This window comes from Bufo bufo, chromosome 4 (genome assembly GCF_905171765.1).
Source record: "Bufo bufo chromosome 4, aBufBuf1.1, whole genome shotgun sequence".
Lineage (NCBI taxonomy): Eukaryota > Metazoa > Chordata > Amphibia > Anura > Bufonidae > Bufo > Bufo bufo.
This window is the reverse complement of record NC_053392.1, coordinates 624,763,650-624,780,377: the sequence shown is the minus strand read 5'-3', so window position 1 is coordinate 624,780,377 and position 16,728 is coordinate 624,763,650. Positions and strand designations below refer to the sequence as shown.

Below are 16,728 nucleotides of genomic sequence, written 5' to 3'. Positions count from 1 at the left end.
GGTCTGAAGCAGCACAGAGGATTTCAGGAGGGCGGTTAGTTGATCTTGTGGAGGTCACAGACTAAGAGTTACATAGTGGAAAGAGCTGGGCCCCAGCAGCACAGAGGATTTCAGGAGGGCGGTTAGTTGATCTTGTGGAGGTCACAGACTAAGAGTTACATAGTAGAAGGAGCAGGGTCCCAGCAGCACAGAGGATTTCAGGAGAGGAGTGTGCTGATCTTGTGGAGTTCACAGACTGAGAGTTACATAGTGGAAGGAGCAGGTTCCCCAGCAGCACAGAGGATTTCAGGGGTGTTACGTGCAGATGGTTTGGGGGGTGGTGACCTCCTAGCGCCCACGTCCATTACTCTCCACATTTCCTGTCTGACTCCAGTGACTCGGTTTTGCTGGAGGTGGATTCTGAGTCCTCGGCCTCCTGTAGGGCTGATGGACGGTGTCCGTTGAGGGTCATGTCTATGAGCTCCCGGTCCTTTTTCTCGCCCTCTTTCTTTTTGCAGCACAGGCAGAAGTCTCTGGAGTTCTCCAGGAGGTTCGTACACAGGGTGATGATGAGGGCCAGCCATGCCATGCCGAACAGGATCCACAGGGACACCAGGTTCCGGTACCAATCTGGATACTTCTTACCGGGAACCCGTCCTGGGGAGGAAACAGGAAGCTGATAAATGCTTCAGGGTCACACGTCGCCTTCCCTCGGCCCGCAGGTGAGGATGCCCCTTCATTCCAGGGTATCAAGAGGTCATGAGATGTGTCCCTTGGCACCGTATTACTGGATCACCAACTCACAACCCAACACACTGAACTCTGCTACATCTACAGAAAGTCCTCCATCCTCACCAATGACATAATCTCCAAAACCAATGGTGCTGAGAGTAATGAAGGAATAGTAGAAGCCTTCCTCATATGTCCAGCCCTCCATCCCCCGGAATAGGATCGGTGGCAGCAAGAAGAACAGCAGAAGACCAGTCACCAGGGCGCACAAGCTGGAGATGACCTTCACGGATTTCTGCAAGAAGAAAGAAAAGGAGGAAAATGTCAATCTATGAAAGCGGCCCCACAAAATATAGGGAGGCACGAAAGATCCAATGTAAACTAAAGCAGCCGCCCTATGGACTGCACCAACTACGAGCCCCGGGGCCTGATGCCGTTCCTGGGCAGTCAATGGTCTCTCCTTAGTAAGAGCAGATAAAGAGCATTCATAAGACTCCATGAAGAGAGCTCCACCTACTGGTGACAACAGGAAGACGGAAATGGATCAGGCAACTCAACAACTGTGGAAGGCCTCCTTCAGACGAGCGTGTCCTGCGCGGAAATCATGTATGTGAGTGTGATTTCCCGTTATGGACAGTGATCGTTTCACAAGAGCACACGGCATTATAATGATTTATAATGCTGTGTGTCTCTGCATGACCTTACATCTAAAGAATTATACTGACATAATGCAGTGCGGTCCTGCAAACAGAGCAGTGTCCATAACGGGAAATCACACTCACACATCGAGAATGATTTCCGCACAGGACACGCTCGTCTGACAAGTAAGGGATCTGCAGCTCTGCAGGAGAAAACGGATCCTGAGATACATCCTGTATTATACCCCAGAGCTGCACTCACTATTCTGCTGGTGCACTCACTGTGTACATACATTACTTATCCTGTACTGATCTTGAGTTACATCCTGTATTATACTGCAGAGCTGCACTCACTATTCTGCTGGTGTAGTCACTGTGTACATTACATTACTTATCCTGTACTGATCCCGAGTTACATCCTGTATTATACTCCAGAGCTGCACTCACTATTCTGCTGGTGCAGTCACTGTGTACATACATTACTTATCCTGTACTGATCCTGAGTTACATCCTGTATTATACTCCAGAGCTGCACTCACTATTCTGCTGGTGCAGTCACTGAGTACATACATTACTTATCCTATACTGATCCTGAGTTACATCCTGTATTATACTCCAGAGCTGCACTCACTATTCTGCTGGTGCAGTCACTGTGTACATACATTACTTATCCTGTACTGATCCTGAGTTACATCCTGTATTATACTCCAGAGCTGCACTCACTATTCTGCTGGTGCAGTCACTGTGTACATACATTACTTATCCTGTACTGATCCTGAGTTACATCCTGTATTATACTCCAGAGCTGCACTCACTAGTCTGCTGGTGCAGTCACTGTGTACATACATTACTTATCCTGTACTGATCCTGAGTTACATCCTGTATTTTACTCCAGAGCTGCACTCACTATTCTGCTGGTGCGGTCACTATGTACATACATTACTTATCCTGTACTGATCCTGAGTTACATCCTGTATTATACTCCAGAGCTGCACTCACTATTCTGCTGGTGGAGTCACTATGTACATACATTACTTATCCTGTACTGATCCTGAGTTACATCCTGTATTATACTCCAGAGCTGCACTCACTATTCTGCTGGTGCAGTCACTGTGTACATACATTACTTATCCTGCAATGATCCTGAGTTACATGCTGTATTATACTCCAGAGCTGCACTCACTATTCTGCTGGTGCAGTCACTGTGTACATACATTACTTATCCTGTACTGATCCTGAGTTACATCCTGTATTATACTCCAGAGCTGCACTCACTATTCTGCTGGTGCAGTCACTGTGTACATACATTACTTATCCTGTACTGATCCTGAGTTACATCCTGTATTATACTCCAGAGCTGCCCTCACTATTCTGCTGGTGCAGTCACTGTGTACATACATTACTTATCCTGTACTGATCCTGAGTTACATCCTGTATTATCCTCCAGAGCTGCACTCACTATTCTGCTGGTGCAGTCACTGTGTACATACATTACTTATCCTCTACTGATCCTGAGTTACATCCTGTATTATACTCCAGAGCTGCACTCACTATTCTGCTGGTGCAGTCACTGTGTACATACATTACTTATCCTGTACTGATCCTGAGTTACATCCTGTATTATACTCCAGAGCTGCACTCACTATTCTGCTGGTGCAGTCACTGTACATACATAACTTATCCTGTACTGATCCCGAGTTACATCCTGTATTATACTCCAGAGCTGCGCTCATTATTCTGCTGGTGGAGTATTAATAGGGCACATAGAGAGGGGTTGTCAGAAGAGAGCTCTGCCCCCCATCAATTACCAGAGTTTTCCATTATGTGTTACCTTCTTGTGCAGCTGAAGGAAAACATGTTAAACGACTCTGTTTCCTCTCACCTGTCGACCGATTTTCTTCCCCAGAAAGGCGGCGTATCTCTGCACCAGGCTCAGCATCCTCTCCCCGATACGCTTCAGCAGGATTAGGTTCAATGGAATCCCAAACAGCGCAAAGAAGATGCAGAAGACGCGGCCCCCCATAGTGCTGGGGCTCAGGTTCCCGTAACCTTCACAGGAAGAGAAAGTTGTTACACTGTTTCCAGGCCTATCAGTGACGGATCCCAATATGAGGGTGCGCCATGAATTCCCAATCTGAGGGGTCCCAGAAATGTGATTCTTTTTATGGCAGTCCTATGTAAAACTGTTAAAGGTTTCACAAATTGGCAGGTGACAAATTCAGCTCTGCTACAACTCTATATAATACTTACACTTTGGTATCCGCTATATCTCTGTTCTATACTGTGAGACATGAATGCAGGGCAGCGCACACATGGTGCCGGTGCAGAGTAACTGTACTTAAGCCCGGTGATGTCACCTCCGCCACCGTACAGCCGTGCGCTCCAGCACCGCTTACCTGAAATGTTGTAGCATCCAGAGCAGCCGGGCACCAGATACTGAGTCAGCACTGCCATTCCACTGCTGCAATGATCACACGCAGAGAAATACTGCCACCTAGTGGAGAATGAGGTCACTGCCGCCAAATCATGCATTCAGTTCATCGCTCGTCAGGAAACCATCCAAAGGCCAGTACTGAGACGAGCATGCTGCCCCCAAAACAGAGCCAGCCTCGCTGCCCCCACGACAGAGCCAGCCTCGCTGCCCCCACGACAGAGCCAGCCTCGGTGCCCCCCCACAACAGAGCCAGCCTCACTGCCCCCCCACAACAGAGCCAGCCTCACTGCCCACACAACAGAGCCGGCCTCGGTGCCCCCCCACAACAGAGCCGGCCTCGGTGGCCCCCCACAACAGAGCCGGCCTCGGTGCCCCCCCACAACAGAGCCGGTATCGGTGCCCCCCCACAACAGAGCCAGCCTCGCTGCCCCCACAACAGAGCCAGCCGTGGCACCCCCACAACAGAGCCAGCCTCTCTGCCCCCACAACAGAGCCAGTCTCGCTGCCCCCCCACAACAGAGCCGGTATCGGTGCCCCCCCACAACAGAGCCAGCCTCGCTGCCCCCACAACAGAGCCAGTCTCGCTGCCCCCCCACAACAGAGCCAGTCTCGCTGCCCCCCCACAACAGAGCCAGCCTCTCTGCCCCCCCACAACAGAGCCAGCCTCTCTGCCCCCCCACAACAGAGCCAGCCTCTCTGCCCCCACAACAGAGCCAGCCTCGGTGCCCCCCCTACAACAGAGCCAGCCTCGGTGCCCCCCCACAACAGAGCCAGCCTCGGTGCCCACAACAGAGCCAGCCGTGGCGCCCCCACAACAGAGCCAGCCTCGGCGCCCCACCATTACAGCCATGGTGCCCCCATAGCAGAGGCAACCACAGCACGTCAGATAGGTGGCCTCATAACAGTGCCTTCATAGCAGTGACAGCCACAGGGCCCCCATAACAGACTGCAGTATGGTTCTAGGACATTCGCATGCAGCCCTCCTCTCATAATATGCAAAAGTGACGCAAAGGGGTTGTCCGTGTCCCGGATATTGATAACCTATCCTCAGGACTCCTCTCCGAGGACGGAGCTGGAAGCAGAAAGCTCCACCCGCTGTGCAGTGACCACCCCGGAGACAGTACATGGTGGATGGAGCCTTCTGATGTCTGATCCGTCAACTGTCCTTCCTCTGGCAGCAACATCTACTGAGCACAGATAAGCTACTGACCTGTCGTGGGACCCATCCTCCCGTGATAGGACCCAAGCCATGAGCTGATCACTTGGGAGGGCCTTGCTGCCCGGATGCCCTGATTAAAGGGAGTCCGTCAGCAGTTCTGACACTGCTAAACCGCTGGCAGCACTAGTTAGGGGCTGGTGAGAGGGGGACAAACATTCTTTTTGTGAAACTTTTCTCACAAGGAGTAGTGTGAAGATGAAGTTTTATTCTGCCACATTCTGCTCCTGTAAATGCCCAGGAGGCGAAGTTTCATTATAAAGCCCCCTCTACATGGAGCTGCTTCACAGCCCCACCCCCGCTCCGAGAGACGGATGTAGCATCCAACCCAGAGACCACTACACCTGTCAATCACAGCAGAACCTGGCAGAATAAAAATTCATATTTTATATCAAGACACGGAGGCTCATATTTGCTTAACTCTTTCTTTACTGAGAATATAGCAGCAAAGACAACTGAAGAAAAAATCATCAGAGTAACCATGGTAACAGCTCCACCCCCCATAGCCCCTATATAAGGCGCATCACTGGACGGACACCTCCTCTTTCTTTGCTGCTCAGCTCAGATAAGTACCTTGATTATTTCTCTATACTAAATATAGCGATATTATCAGTATTATTCTTATTCTTTTATTTCTGTGTGGAATTTTGTCCCCTTTTATGTTTTAGGGCTCTTGTATCCGCCCAATATTGTCCCCACAGCTTCCGACTGTTTCCCCCTTCCCCGTTTTGGTTTTTATATGGTCCGTTTACTTTCACTTCCCTGTAGTTTCCTTTTGCCCTCTTATCGGCTTGCCGCCTATTGTTTTTCCTCATCCTGACTCACTGCACATTCCCTCCGTACTCTGGGAGGTCTTGCGGCCATTTTCTCTTTCCCCCCCTCCTTCTCCTTACCTTCTTCTCCCTGGTCCCGGCCTTCACGCGCTTTCTAATCTCGCGAGGTGCGGGATTTCGGCCGCAGTCTTAGCTTGGTCTCCGAGATCTCGCGATTCTGGGCGAGATTTGCGGACGTCATCTTCCCTGACGCTCCGCTCATTGGCCATTACACTGGGGAGGTGTAGGCTTGTGTTAGCCACTCCCCATCTAGTCCGTTGTTCCCTCAGTGCCTCCGGCGTTTCTCCTGTGCCTCACTACTGTTTCTCTCTCTCTCTCACATCGGCGTTTACTGTTGGGGTGACTAACTCCCTCAGTATTACAGTTCATTATGTCTACTGTTCCTGCCTCCCCAGCTGTTTCTGTTCAGGATAGACACTCAGGTCAGGTACCTCCGTCCACTCCTCTCAGAGTTAATGAGTCCTCTGCCCCTATGGTTCAGGCTTCTGGCCTGCAGCAATCCATATCTGATGCTATAGTCGCTGCAATGGGGACCATGTCAGCTTCCCTGACCCAATCAATTTCACAGGCCCTAATGTCTCACCCCGTTTCTGATATGCCCCCTCCTGCCTCCAGAACACTCATGAATGATGGCTCTGTTCCATCAATTGACTGCGCGAATAAGTCGCGTAAAAGAGCTAACCCGCGCCCGGCAGAAAGGGCACGATTATGGAAAACCGCCCGAGCTCTACCGGATTCGGTATCTGATTCAGACGCAGAGTCTGTTGAGGAGGCTATTGAGAATTGGTCCAATCATTCAGGGGATGATTTAAATGATATTGCGGTTGACCCTGCATTTGAAGGCCCGTCTCAGGCAACGGGTGTTATAGCTGAACCTACGTTAGACGTCAAAGACGCAGTTATTGATCCTATGGGGGACCCCCTTTTTAACCCTGACCAGTTGCATCACCCACGGTGCTCCGGGTGGCTTCCCGCCACCCACGTGACCCAGTATTTGGAAGCTAGAATCCGCACGCCTCTATCCAAAGAGGCCCGCAGCAAGCTTCGGGCTGAATGCCCTCGTCCCCTTATCCCTAACAGGATATGTGAAACGCCTAGCGTTGACCCGAAGGTGGTCCAATTCCTAGCTAAGTCTGGGTTTAACCCACGTAAGGGGCTTGACTCTGCCTTAAAGGCGTGTCAAGATAAACTTCTGGATGTCACTGGCCCTCTCGCCAAAATTTTTGATTTAGCCGAGTCTGCTAGAATGGCCGGCACGCAGGTAGATCCTGAAGACCTTAGTGGCTGGGCACAGAGGGCCATATGTTTGATAGGCAACGTGAATACTTCCATTGCCATTGAGAGAAGGAAAGCTATTTTAATGAAAATTGAACCCAAGCTGGCCAATTTGTCTTTATCTGAATCGGGTAAAGAAGCTCAGGGCCTTCTTTTTGGGGATCCTTTCATTAAGGAGCTAGGCAAGTATGTAGGGGCCTTTACGACTCTTGATAAGGCGCAGAGCTCAATGCGCCGTGTTTTCCAGCCTCGATTTTCCTCCAGGGCCGGCAGTCTCAGGGGCCGACTGTCCGGCCGCTCCAATTTCCAGTCCAGAGGCACAGGCAGAGGCTCCTTTAATTATCGTCAGTCCCTTCAGGACCCCAAATACCAGCCAACCTTCTTCCCGTCACGAGGAGGTTTTTCCCGCTCCAGAGGTTTCCGAGGCGCTCCAGGATCCAGACGCCCATATGGTAAGTCATCGCTGTATGTCATATCCCATTTCTCATCAGGTTGGGGGAAGACTCCATCTCTTTTCCCATGTGTGGTCAAGGATAACCTCAGATCAGTGGGTCCTCTCCACGGTTCAGGGGTTCATCATCGAGTTGGTGTCCACCCCATGGAACCTCCCTCACATTCAGAATTTCCCTTGCTCAAACCTAACCCAGTCCCTCTTGGATGCGGAGCTTGCATCGCTTTTCCAGAAACAGGCAATAGAATTATCTCCCGATCCTCATTCAGAAATACTAAGCAATATCTTCCTGGTCCAGAAAAAGGGTGGCCAATTTCGCCCAGTCATAAACCTCAAGCACTTGAATGTCTTCGTTCGGTACAGACATTTCAAGATGGAGGCCATCCATCTGTTGAGGGATATGCTTCAACCAGGAGACTGGTTCGTAAAATTAGACCTGAAGGATGCATATCTCACAGTCCCGGTGGCCCCAGCATCCCGCAGCCTTCTTCAGTTTCTTTGGAAAGACCAAATCTGGCGCTTTACTTGCCTCCCGTTTGGTCTATCCTCCGCACCATGGTGCTTTACAAAACTCATGAAACCAGTGGTGGCCTGGCTCAGAGGGAGGGGGATTCGTCTGATCATTTATTTGGACGACATCCTGATCATGGCCCAGAGTCCACTCCTTCTGCTTGGTCACCTGAAGTTGACCAAGAACCTTCTTCAAGACTTAGGATTCTCAATCTGGAGAAGTCTTGCCTCATTCCGGCCACGTCCATAGAGTTCCTAGGGTTTACCATAGATTCTGGGAGTCAAACGCTCAGCTTGCCTGCAGTCAAAGTCAAGGCGATCCGCAAAGAGATTCGTCATTCTCTCGCCCTCTCACAGGTCTCCCTTCGTCAACTAGCTCGTCTGATAGGTCTTCTTTCTTCATCCATCCAGGCGATCTTCCCAGCTCCTCTCCACTATCGAGCTCTTCAGAGGCTCAAGATCGCTCACCTCAGAGCGGGGGCCTCATACTCAGACACTCTGGTTTTGGATACAGAAACCAGAGACGAGTTAGTGTGGTGGATCCACAATTTGGCAGTGTGGAACGGCCGTGCTATTTTTGGCCCACGTCCAGACCTGGTCATCGAGTCGGACGCCAGTCTCTTGGGCTGGGGAGCCCATTGTCAGGGGATATCCACGGGAGGAGCATGGTCCCCGGACGAACCACATTTGCATATCAATGCTCTCGAGCTCCTAGCGGGATCCTTTGCGATCCGCAGCTTTGAACAGGGCTCGGTTCGAGCGTGTATTCGTTTACGGATAGACAATATCTCGGCTGTCCGTTATGTGAACTGCCTGGGTGGGACACGTTCCAGGGTTCTGTGTTCTCTAGCCAAAGACTTTTGGGAGTTTTGCCTTTCCAGGGGAATATCGGTTGTGGCCGAGTACCTTCCAGGACTCCACAACACTTTGGCCGACTGGAGTTCTCGCTGTCTTTCAGATTCCAGCGACTGGAAGTTGGATTCAACGGTTTTCCAAGATATTCTTTATCTTTGGGGCCCGTTATCCATCGATTTATTTGCGTCCCGTTTGAACGCTCAACTCCCCAGATTCTTCAGTTGGCGTCCGGACCCGGAGGAAGAAGCGGTGGATGCCTTCCTCCAGCCCTGGGGGGACTCTCTTCTCTACGCCTTCCCTCCATTCGCACTCATCCCACGGGTGCTTGCTCACGTTTGTCACCAACAGGCTCAGTTGGTCTTGATAGTGCCATATTGGAGGACGCAGTCTTGGTTTCCCCAGTTACTTTTGTCAGAGGAGCCTCGGCTCAGTTATGTCCGGTGGCTTGCTTGCGGGAGTATGAGGCTCGCACACTACCTTTCCGCGATGGGAATGCCCCTCAGCTGTTCATTTCCTTCCGTCGCCCTTTTTCTCCGGTTACCAGTGTCACTCTGTCCCGTTGGGTTAAATGGATCTTGTCCCTTTCGGGTATTGACACATCCATATTTACCGCGCATTCGGTGCGCGGGGCAGCGGCTACCTCTATGTCCATAGCTGGTGCTCGATTGGAGGATGTTTTAAGGCTGGCGGATTGGTCCCGAGTCTCTACCTTTAGAGAGTTCTATTTTAGACCTGTTCCTCATGCTTTTTCCTCGGTGATTGCTCAGCTTTAAACTAGCAAATATGAGCCTCCGTGTCTTGATATAAAATTCAGGATTTTCCTAAGTTATGACGTAAAGTCATGATTTTATGAAAGACACGGAGGCGAGTATTTCCCACCCGTTAATTCTTTTACCCATCCCACAGATTTATGGTATTTTAACTATCGCTTGTTTTAACTTTGACGTTATTTCTGTATTGTTCATTTATTTTTTCATTTATTTATTGATCCGTGTTTAAGTTCTCGGATCCGGATACTGATTACTATATTACCATGATTTCTCATTTCTTCCTCCAGGTTGATTGCCTTCTGTCAGATTTCTCCAGGTTGTTCGCCTTTGACCAACGGTTCCAGGTGCTCACCTCCCTGCAGTTTGGTTTGGTTTCTTTCCTCAGTCAACGTTCCGGCTGCTGTTGATGGTTCCAGGTTCCAAGATCTCGACAGTTGAAGTCCACAAAGAAAGAGGAAGTGTCCGTCCAGTGATGCGCCTTATATAGGGGCTATGGGGGGTGGAGTTGTTACCATGGTTACTCTGATGATTTTTTCTTCAGTTGTCTTTGCTGCTATATTCTCAGTAAAGAAAGAGTTAAGCAAATACTCGCCTCCGTGTCTTTCATAAAATCATGACTTTACGTCATAACTTAGGAAAATCCTGAATTCTCACTCCTGATAAAAGAAGCTACAAAAAAGTTATGTTTGTCCGTTTATCCTCATCCAGTGCCTAGTGTTGTCAATAGTTCAGCAAAGCGGCGAGTAACTATACTCGACACCAAAGCCACAGGAAGAATTATACAATGAATAAGTGGATTATATTCAGTTTGGATAAAAATGCAGTGGAACCCCCTCCCCCACCACCACCACCCCCCACACACACCAGGCACACATATAACATACAATATGCAAAATATTAAATAAACTTTTGGGTTCATTACAATAAATAATAATAATCTCATCCTTCTTACCGATTGTCGTTATGGCAGTAACAGAAAAGAAGAAGGATCCAGGAAAGTTCCAGGTGTCCGGGTTAGTGTCATTACCCAAAAGAATTAACCCCTTCTTATACGTGTCTACAATATACTGAGAAAAAGAATACAGCAATAATATTAGGAGCAGTATTATAGTAATTATATTCTTGTACATAGGAGGCAGTATTATAGTAGTTATATTCTTGTACATAGGAGCAGTATTATAGTAGTTATATTCTTGTACATAGGAGCAGTATTATAGTAGTTATATTCTTGTACATAGGAGCAGTATTATAGTAGTTATATTCTTGTACATAGGAGCAGTATTATAGTAGTTATATTCTTGTACATAGGAGGCAGTATTATAGTAGTTATATTCTTGTACATAGGAGGCAGTATTATAGTAGTTATATTCTTGTACATAGGAGCAGTATTATAGTAGTTATATTCTTGTACATAGGAGCAGTATTATAGTAGTTATATTCTTGTACATAGGAGTGTCACGTACCGGCAGGACAGGTAGTGGATCCTCTGGACCAGAGAAGCGATGGCGCGGGTTGTACTAGAGGACCGGTTCTAAGCAGTTACTGGTCTTCACCAGAGCCCGCCGCAAAGCGGGATGGATTTGCTGCGGCGGTAACTACCAGGTCGTGTCCCCTAGTAACAACTCGACCTCTCTGGCTGGTGATATGGCGTGGTACACAGGGAGAAGGCAAGAGCGAAGTCGGACGTAGCAGCGGTCAGGGCAGGCGGCAAAGGTTCAAAGGCAAGTGGACGGTAGCAACGGGTAAGGCAACAGGTAAGGCAAACTAACATAGAAAGGAACGCTTTCTCTGAGGCACAAGGCACAAAGATCCGGCAGAAAGCTGTGGGAGGAGAAGGTATAAATGGGCAGTGCACAGGTGCAGCCTAATTAAGTCAGCACTGCCTCTCACAACCTTAACCCTTAATAACCCCTTTGGACCAGGCACCAATCACCTGTGCACTGGTCCTTTGAATCTAAGAGTCCCGGCGCGGGCGCCCCCTAGAGAACGAGGACGCACACGCCGAGACGCTGGAGTGCTGCCTGGGGGCATACGCTGTGAGCGCTCCGAGGCCAGCAGGGGACCCGGAGCGCTCAGCGTAACAGTACCCCCCCCCCCTTTGGTCTCCCTCCCTTTTTGGTATCGAAGAATTTGCGGATGAGACTGCGGTCCAGGATGTTCTCCTCCGGCTCCCATGACCTCTCCTCAGGACCGCAGCCCTCCCAGTCGACCAAAAAAAAAATTTTCCCCCTGGAGATCTTGGTCGCCAAGATCTCCTTGACAGAGAATATATCGGAGGTACCGGCGACAGGGGTGGGAGAAACAAGCTTGGGAGAAAAAACGGTTAAAGACAGCAGGTTTAAGAAGGGAGACATGGAAGGAGTTATGGATTCGGAGGGAGGGAGGAAGATGGAGCTGATAAGAAACTTGATTGATACGACTCTTGATTTTATAGGGTCCCAAGAAACGAGGGCCCAACTTGTAACTTGGGACCCTAAATCGGATGTACCTAGAGGAGAGCCACACCTTGTCACCCGGGCGAAATTCCGGTGGAGATCTGCGTCTCTTGTCAGCTTGAACCTTCATACGGGCGGAAGCCCTGAGGAGAGCAGCATGGGTTTCTCGCCAGATGGAGGAAAAATCCTGTACAAGACTGTCAACGGCAGGTACAGAAGAAGGAGTGGAAGACTTCGGCAGAGGTGGAAGAGGATGACGGCCGAAAACTACAAAGAAAGGAGACTTGTTAGAGGAAGAGGATTGTTTGTAGTTGTAGGAGAACTCCGCCCAGGGAAGTAGATCAGCCCAGTCGTCATGGCGTGAGGATACAAAGTGACGCAGATAGTCACCCAAAATCTGGTTCACCCGTTCTACTTGGCCGTTAGACTGAGGATGGTACGAAGAAGAAAAGTCCAATTTGATCCCGAGCTGAGCACAAAGAGCCCTCTAGAATTTGGAGACGAATTGTGCCCCACGATCCGAGACAATATGTTTGGGAAGGCCATGGAGACGGAAGATGTGTTGGAAAAATTGTTTGGCCAACATGGGTGCAGAGGGTAGACCGGGCAGGGGTACAAAGTGAGCCATCTTGGAGAAGCGATCCACCACGACCCAAATAACGGACTTGCCATGGGAGGAGGGAAGATCTGTAATAAAGTCCATGGCGATGTGAGACCAGGGAACTTCAGGAACAGGTAGAGGCAAGAGGAGACCCGCTGGTTTCTGGCGAGGCGATTTATCCCGGGCGCAAATCATACAGGCCTGGACGAAGTCCGAGACATCTTTCTTCAGAGAAGGCCATCAGTACCTTTGGGAGATTAGTTGGAGAGACTTTAGCACCCCTGGATGACCGGCAAAAGGGGAGGCGTGGCCCCACTTGAGGATTCGCAGCTGCTGACGTGGAGGTACGTAGGATTTGCCAGGAGGAAGAAGGCGCAGGTCCACGGGAGCGACTGTAATAAGGCGTTCTGGAGGGATAATATATCGAGGTGTTAACTCGTCGCCCACCACATCAGAGGAGCGAGACAGAGCATCTGCCCTAATGTTCTTACAAGCCGGACGGAAATGGATCTCAAAGTTAAAGCGGGCGAAGAACAGAGACCAACGAGCCTGACGGGGATTTAATCTCTGAGCAGACTGGAGATAAGCCAGGTTCTTGTGGTCCGTGAAGATGTACACAGGATGTGTGGCCCCCTCGAGTAAATGTCTACATTCCTCCAGTGCCAATTTAATAGCCAGCAGTTCCCTGTCCCCAATGGAGTAATTTCTCTCTGCGGAAGAGAATGTTTTTGAAAAGAAGCCACAAGTTGAAGTTTTGCCCCGGGAAGACTTCTGGGTGAGGACAGCTCCGACTCCCACCGAGGAGGCATCCACTTCAAGAGAGAAGGGCTTGGTGGAATCTGGTCTAGAGAGAACGGGTGCAGAGGCAAAGGCGGATTTCAGGGACTGGAAGGCTTCCTCGGCTTGGGAAGGCCAGGATTTGGGGTTAGCTCCTTTTCTAGGGAGAGCCACGATAGGAGCTACCAGAGTGGAATAGTGAGGGATGAATTGCCTGTAGTAATTCGCAAAGCCCAGAAATCTTTGTATGGCTCGGAGGCCAGAGGGACGTGGCCAATCCAGAACCGCCGAGAGTTTGGCTGGGTCCATTTAAAGTCCTTGGGCTGAGATAATGTATCCCAGGAAAGGCAGGGAGGTCCGTTCAAAAAGACATTTTTCAAGTTTGGCGTACAGGCGATTTCTCCTAAGACGAGTAAGAACTTGTTGCACATGGACCCGGTGTTGATCCAAATTGGAGGAAAAGATGAGGATATCATCCAGGTATACGACCACGCAGGTGTAAAGTAAGTCCCTTAAAATGTCATTGACGAATTCCTGGAAGACAGCAGGTGCGTTGCAGAGGCCGAAGGGCATCACCAAATACTCAAAATGGCCGTCCCTTTGTGTTAAAGGCGGTCTTCCATTCGTCTCCCTCACGGATACGGATCAGATTATAGGCCCCTCGAAGGTCCAATTTAGTGAAGATCTTAGCCCCTCGGAGACGATCAAATAGCTCAGAGATTAGAGGCAGAGGGTAACGGTTCTTGATGGTAATTTTATTAAGACCTCTGTAGTCAATGCAGGGGCGGAGGGAGCCGTCTTTTTTTGTCACGAAGAAAAAACCGGCCCCAGCAGGAGAAGAAGATTTTCTTATGAATCCTCTCTGTAGGTTCTCACGTATATAGTCGGACATGGCAAGGGTCTCAGGAGGAGAGAGAGGATAAATTCTGCCCCGGGGTGGAGTAGAACCGGGTATCAGGTCGATCGGGCAATCATAGGATCGGTGAGGAGGAAGAACCTCAGCTTGTTTCTTGCAGAAGACATCCGTGAAGGAATGGTATGGCTTAGGCAGCCCAGAAGGCGGAGAAACTTGCGGGTTCTGTTTGACCAGAGCAGGCTTGAGACAGCGGTCCGAACAGGAGGAGCCCCAACGCAGGATCTCACCGGTGGACCAATTCAGGACAGGACTATGACGTTGAAGCCACGGCAGACCCAGGAGGAGTTCGGAGGAACAGAAGGGAAGGACAAAGAACTCTAAAGTCTCGGTATGAAATATTCCGATGTCCATCTGCAGAGGCTGGGTACGGAACTGCACGGTGGCAGAGAGTCTCTCACCGTTAACAGTAGAGATGAAAAACGGCTTGGGTAGATGGATTACTGGAATACGGTACTTGTCAACCAAGGAGGCGTGAATGAAGTTGCCAGCTGAACCCTAATCCAAGAAGGCGGCTGCGGAGAAAGAGGACTTGGAAGAGATGATCAGCTGCACGGGTATGATGAGACGTGGAGAGGAAGAATCCACACCTAGCAACGCCTCTCCCACGCTTACTAGGTGCGAGCGTTTCCCAAACGCGGTGGACGGAGAGGACAATCTCTAAGGAAGTGCTCGGTACTGGCACAGTACAGACACAGGTTCTCGTTTCTGCGGCGGCTTCGTTCTTGCGGAGTCAAGCGTGACCGATCCACCTGCATGGCTTCCGCGGCGGAAAACCCAGTAGTGGGTTGAGGTGGATGCGGAAAAACGGGAGCCAGACGAGGAAAGCGTCTAGGACGAGCTTTTTCCTTTTCAAGGAGGAGTTCCTCTTGTCTTTCGGCGAAACGTTTGTCTATCCTAGTGGCCAGCAAGATGGGTCACTAAGAGTGGAAGGAAGCTCACGTGCAGCCAGAACGTCCTTTACTTCACTGTTAAGTCCTTTCTTGAAGGTGGCGCAAAGGGCTTCATTGTTCCAGTTCAGCTCAGAGGCCAGGGTGCGGAACTGAATGGCATAGTCACCCACGGAAGAACCTCCTTGGGTCAAATTTAGCAAGGCAGTCTCTGCGGAGGTAACCCGGGCAGGCTCCTCAAAAACATTCCGGAACTCTAGGCAGAAGCTCTGGACGGAAGTGGTGGCAGGATCTGCGCGGTCCCATAGTGGTGTAGCCCAGGCCAGGGCCTTCCCGGACAGTAAACTGAGAATAAAGGCTACCTTGGCTCGCTCAGAAAGAAACTGGTCGGACAGGAGCTCGAGGTGGAGAGATCACTGCGACAAGAACCCACGGCACTGCTTAGGATCTCCGTCATATTTGTCTGGTAGGGACAAACGGATTCTGGAACCGGTGGTAACTGCAGGCGGAGGTGATGCAGCAGGAGCAGACGGAGGAGCTGGCTGTCGCAGAGAAGGCAGGAGCTGCTGCAACATAGCGGTCAACTGGGCCAGCTGTTGACCCTGCTGGGCCACAATGGTGGTGAGGTCCTCCAGGCTTGGCAGGGGAACATCACCGGGATCCATGGCCGGATCTTACTGTCACGTACCGGCAGGACAGGTAGTGGATCCTCTGGACCAGAGAGGCGATGGCACGGGTTGTACTAGAGGACCGGTTCTAAGCAGTTACTGGTCTTCACCAGAGCCCGCCGCAAAGCGGGATGGATTTGCTGCGGCGGTAACTACCAGGTCGTGTCCCCTAGTAACAACTCGACCTCTCTGGCTGGTGATATGGCGTGGTACACAGGGAGAAGGCAAGAGCGAAGTCGGACGTAGCAGCGGTCAGGGCAGGCGGCAAAGGTTCAAAGGCGAGTGGACGGTAGCAACGGGTACGGCAACAGGTAAGGCAAACTAACATAGAAAGGAACGCTTTCTCTGAGGCACAAGGCACAAAGATCCGGCAGAAAGCTGTGGGAGGAGAAGGTATAAATGGGCAGTGCACAGGTGCAGCCTAATTAAGTCAGCACTGCCTCTCACAACCTTAACCCTTAATAACCCCTTTGGACCAGGCACCAATCACCTGTGCACTGGTCCTTTGAATCTAAGAGTCCCGGCGCGCGCGCCCCCTAGAGAGCGAGGACGCACACGCCGAGACGCTGGAATGCTGCCTGGGGGCATACGCTGTGAGCGCTCCGAGGCCAGCAGGGGACCCGGAGCGCTCAGCGTAACAAGGAGCAGTATTATAGTAGTTACAGTTGCAAGACAAAGTATGTGAACCCTTTGGAATGATATGGATTTATGCACAAATTGGTCATAAAATGTGATCTGATCTTCATCTAAGTCA

At 50.4% G+C, this 16,728-nt stretch overlaps 1 protein-coding gene across 1 annotated transcript in view; it reads right to left on the bottom strand.

The window, feature by feature from the left end:
• Window positions 1–219: 219 nt before the first annotated feature.
• LOC120999789 (potassium channel subfamily K member 17-like) overlaps window positions 220–16,728 on the bottom strand; it is a 58,774-nt gene continuing 42,265 nt past the window's right edge. The window contains exons 3-6 of the mRNA XM_040430768.1: window positions 10,643–10,757; window positions 3,229–3,395; window positions 835–1,003; window positions 220–636 (exon numbers count right to left, since the gene is read on the bottom strand). Of these exons, the coding sequence (XP_040286702.1) occupies window positions 344–636; window positions 835–1,003; window positions 3,229–3,395; window positions 10,643–10,757 (744 nt within the window). The 3' untranslated portion in view covers window positions 220–343. The remainder of the gene's footprint in view (window positions 637–834; window positions 1,004–3,228; window positions 3,396–10,642; window positions 10,758–16,728) is intronic.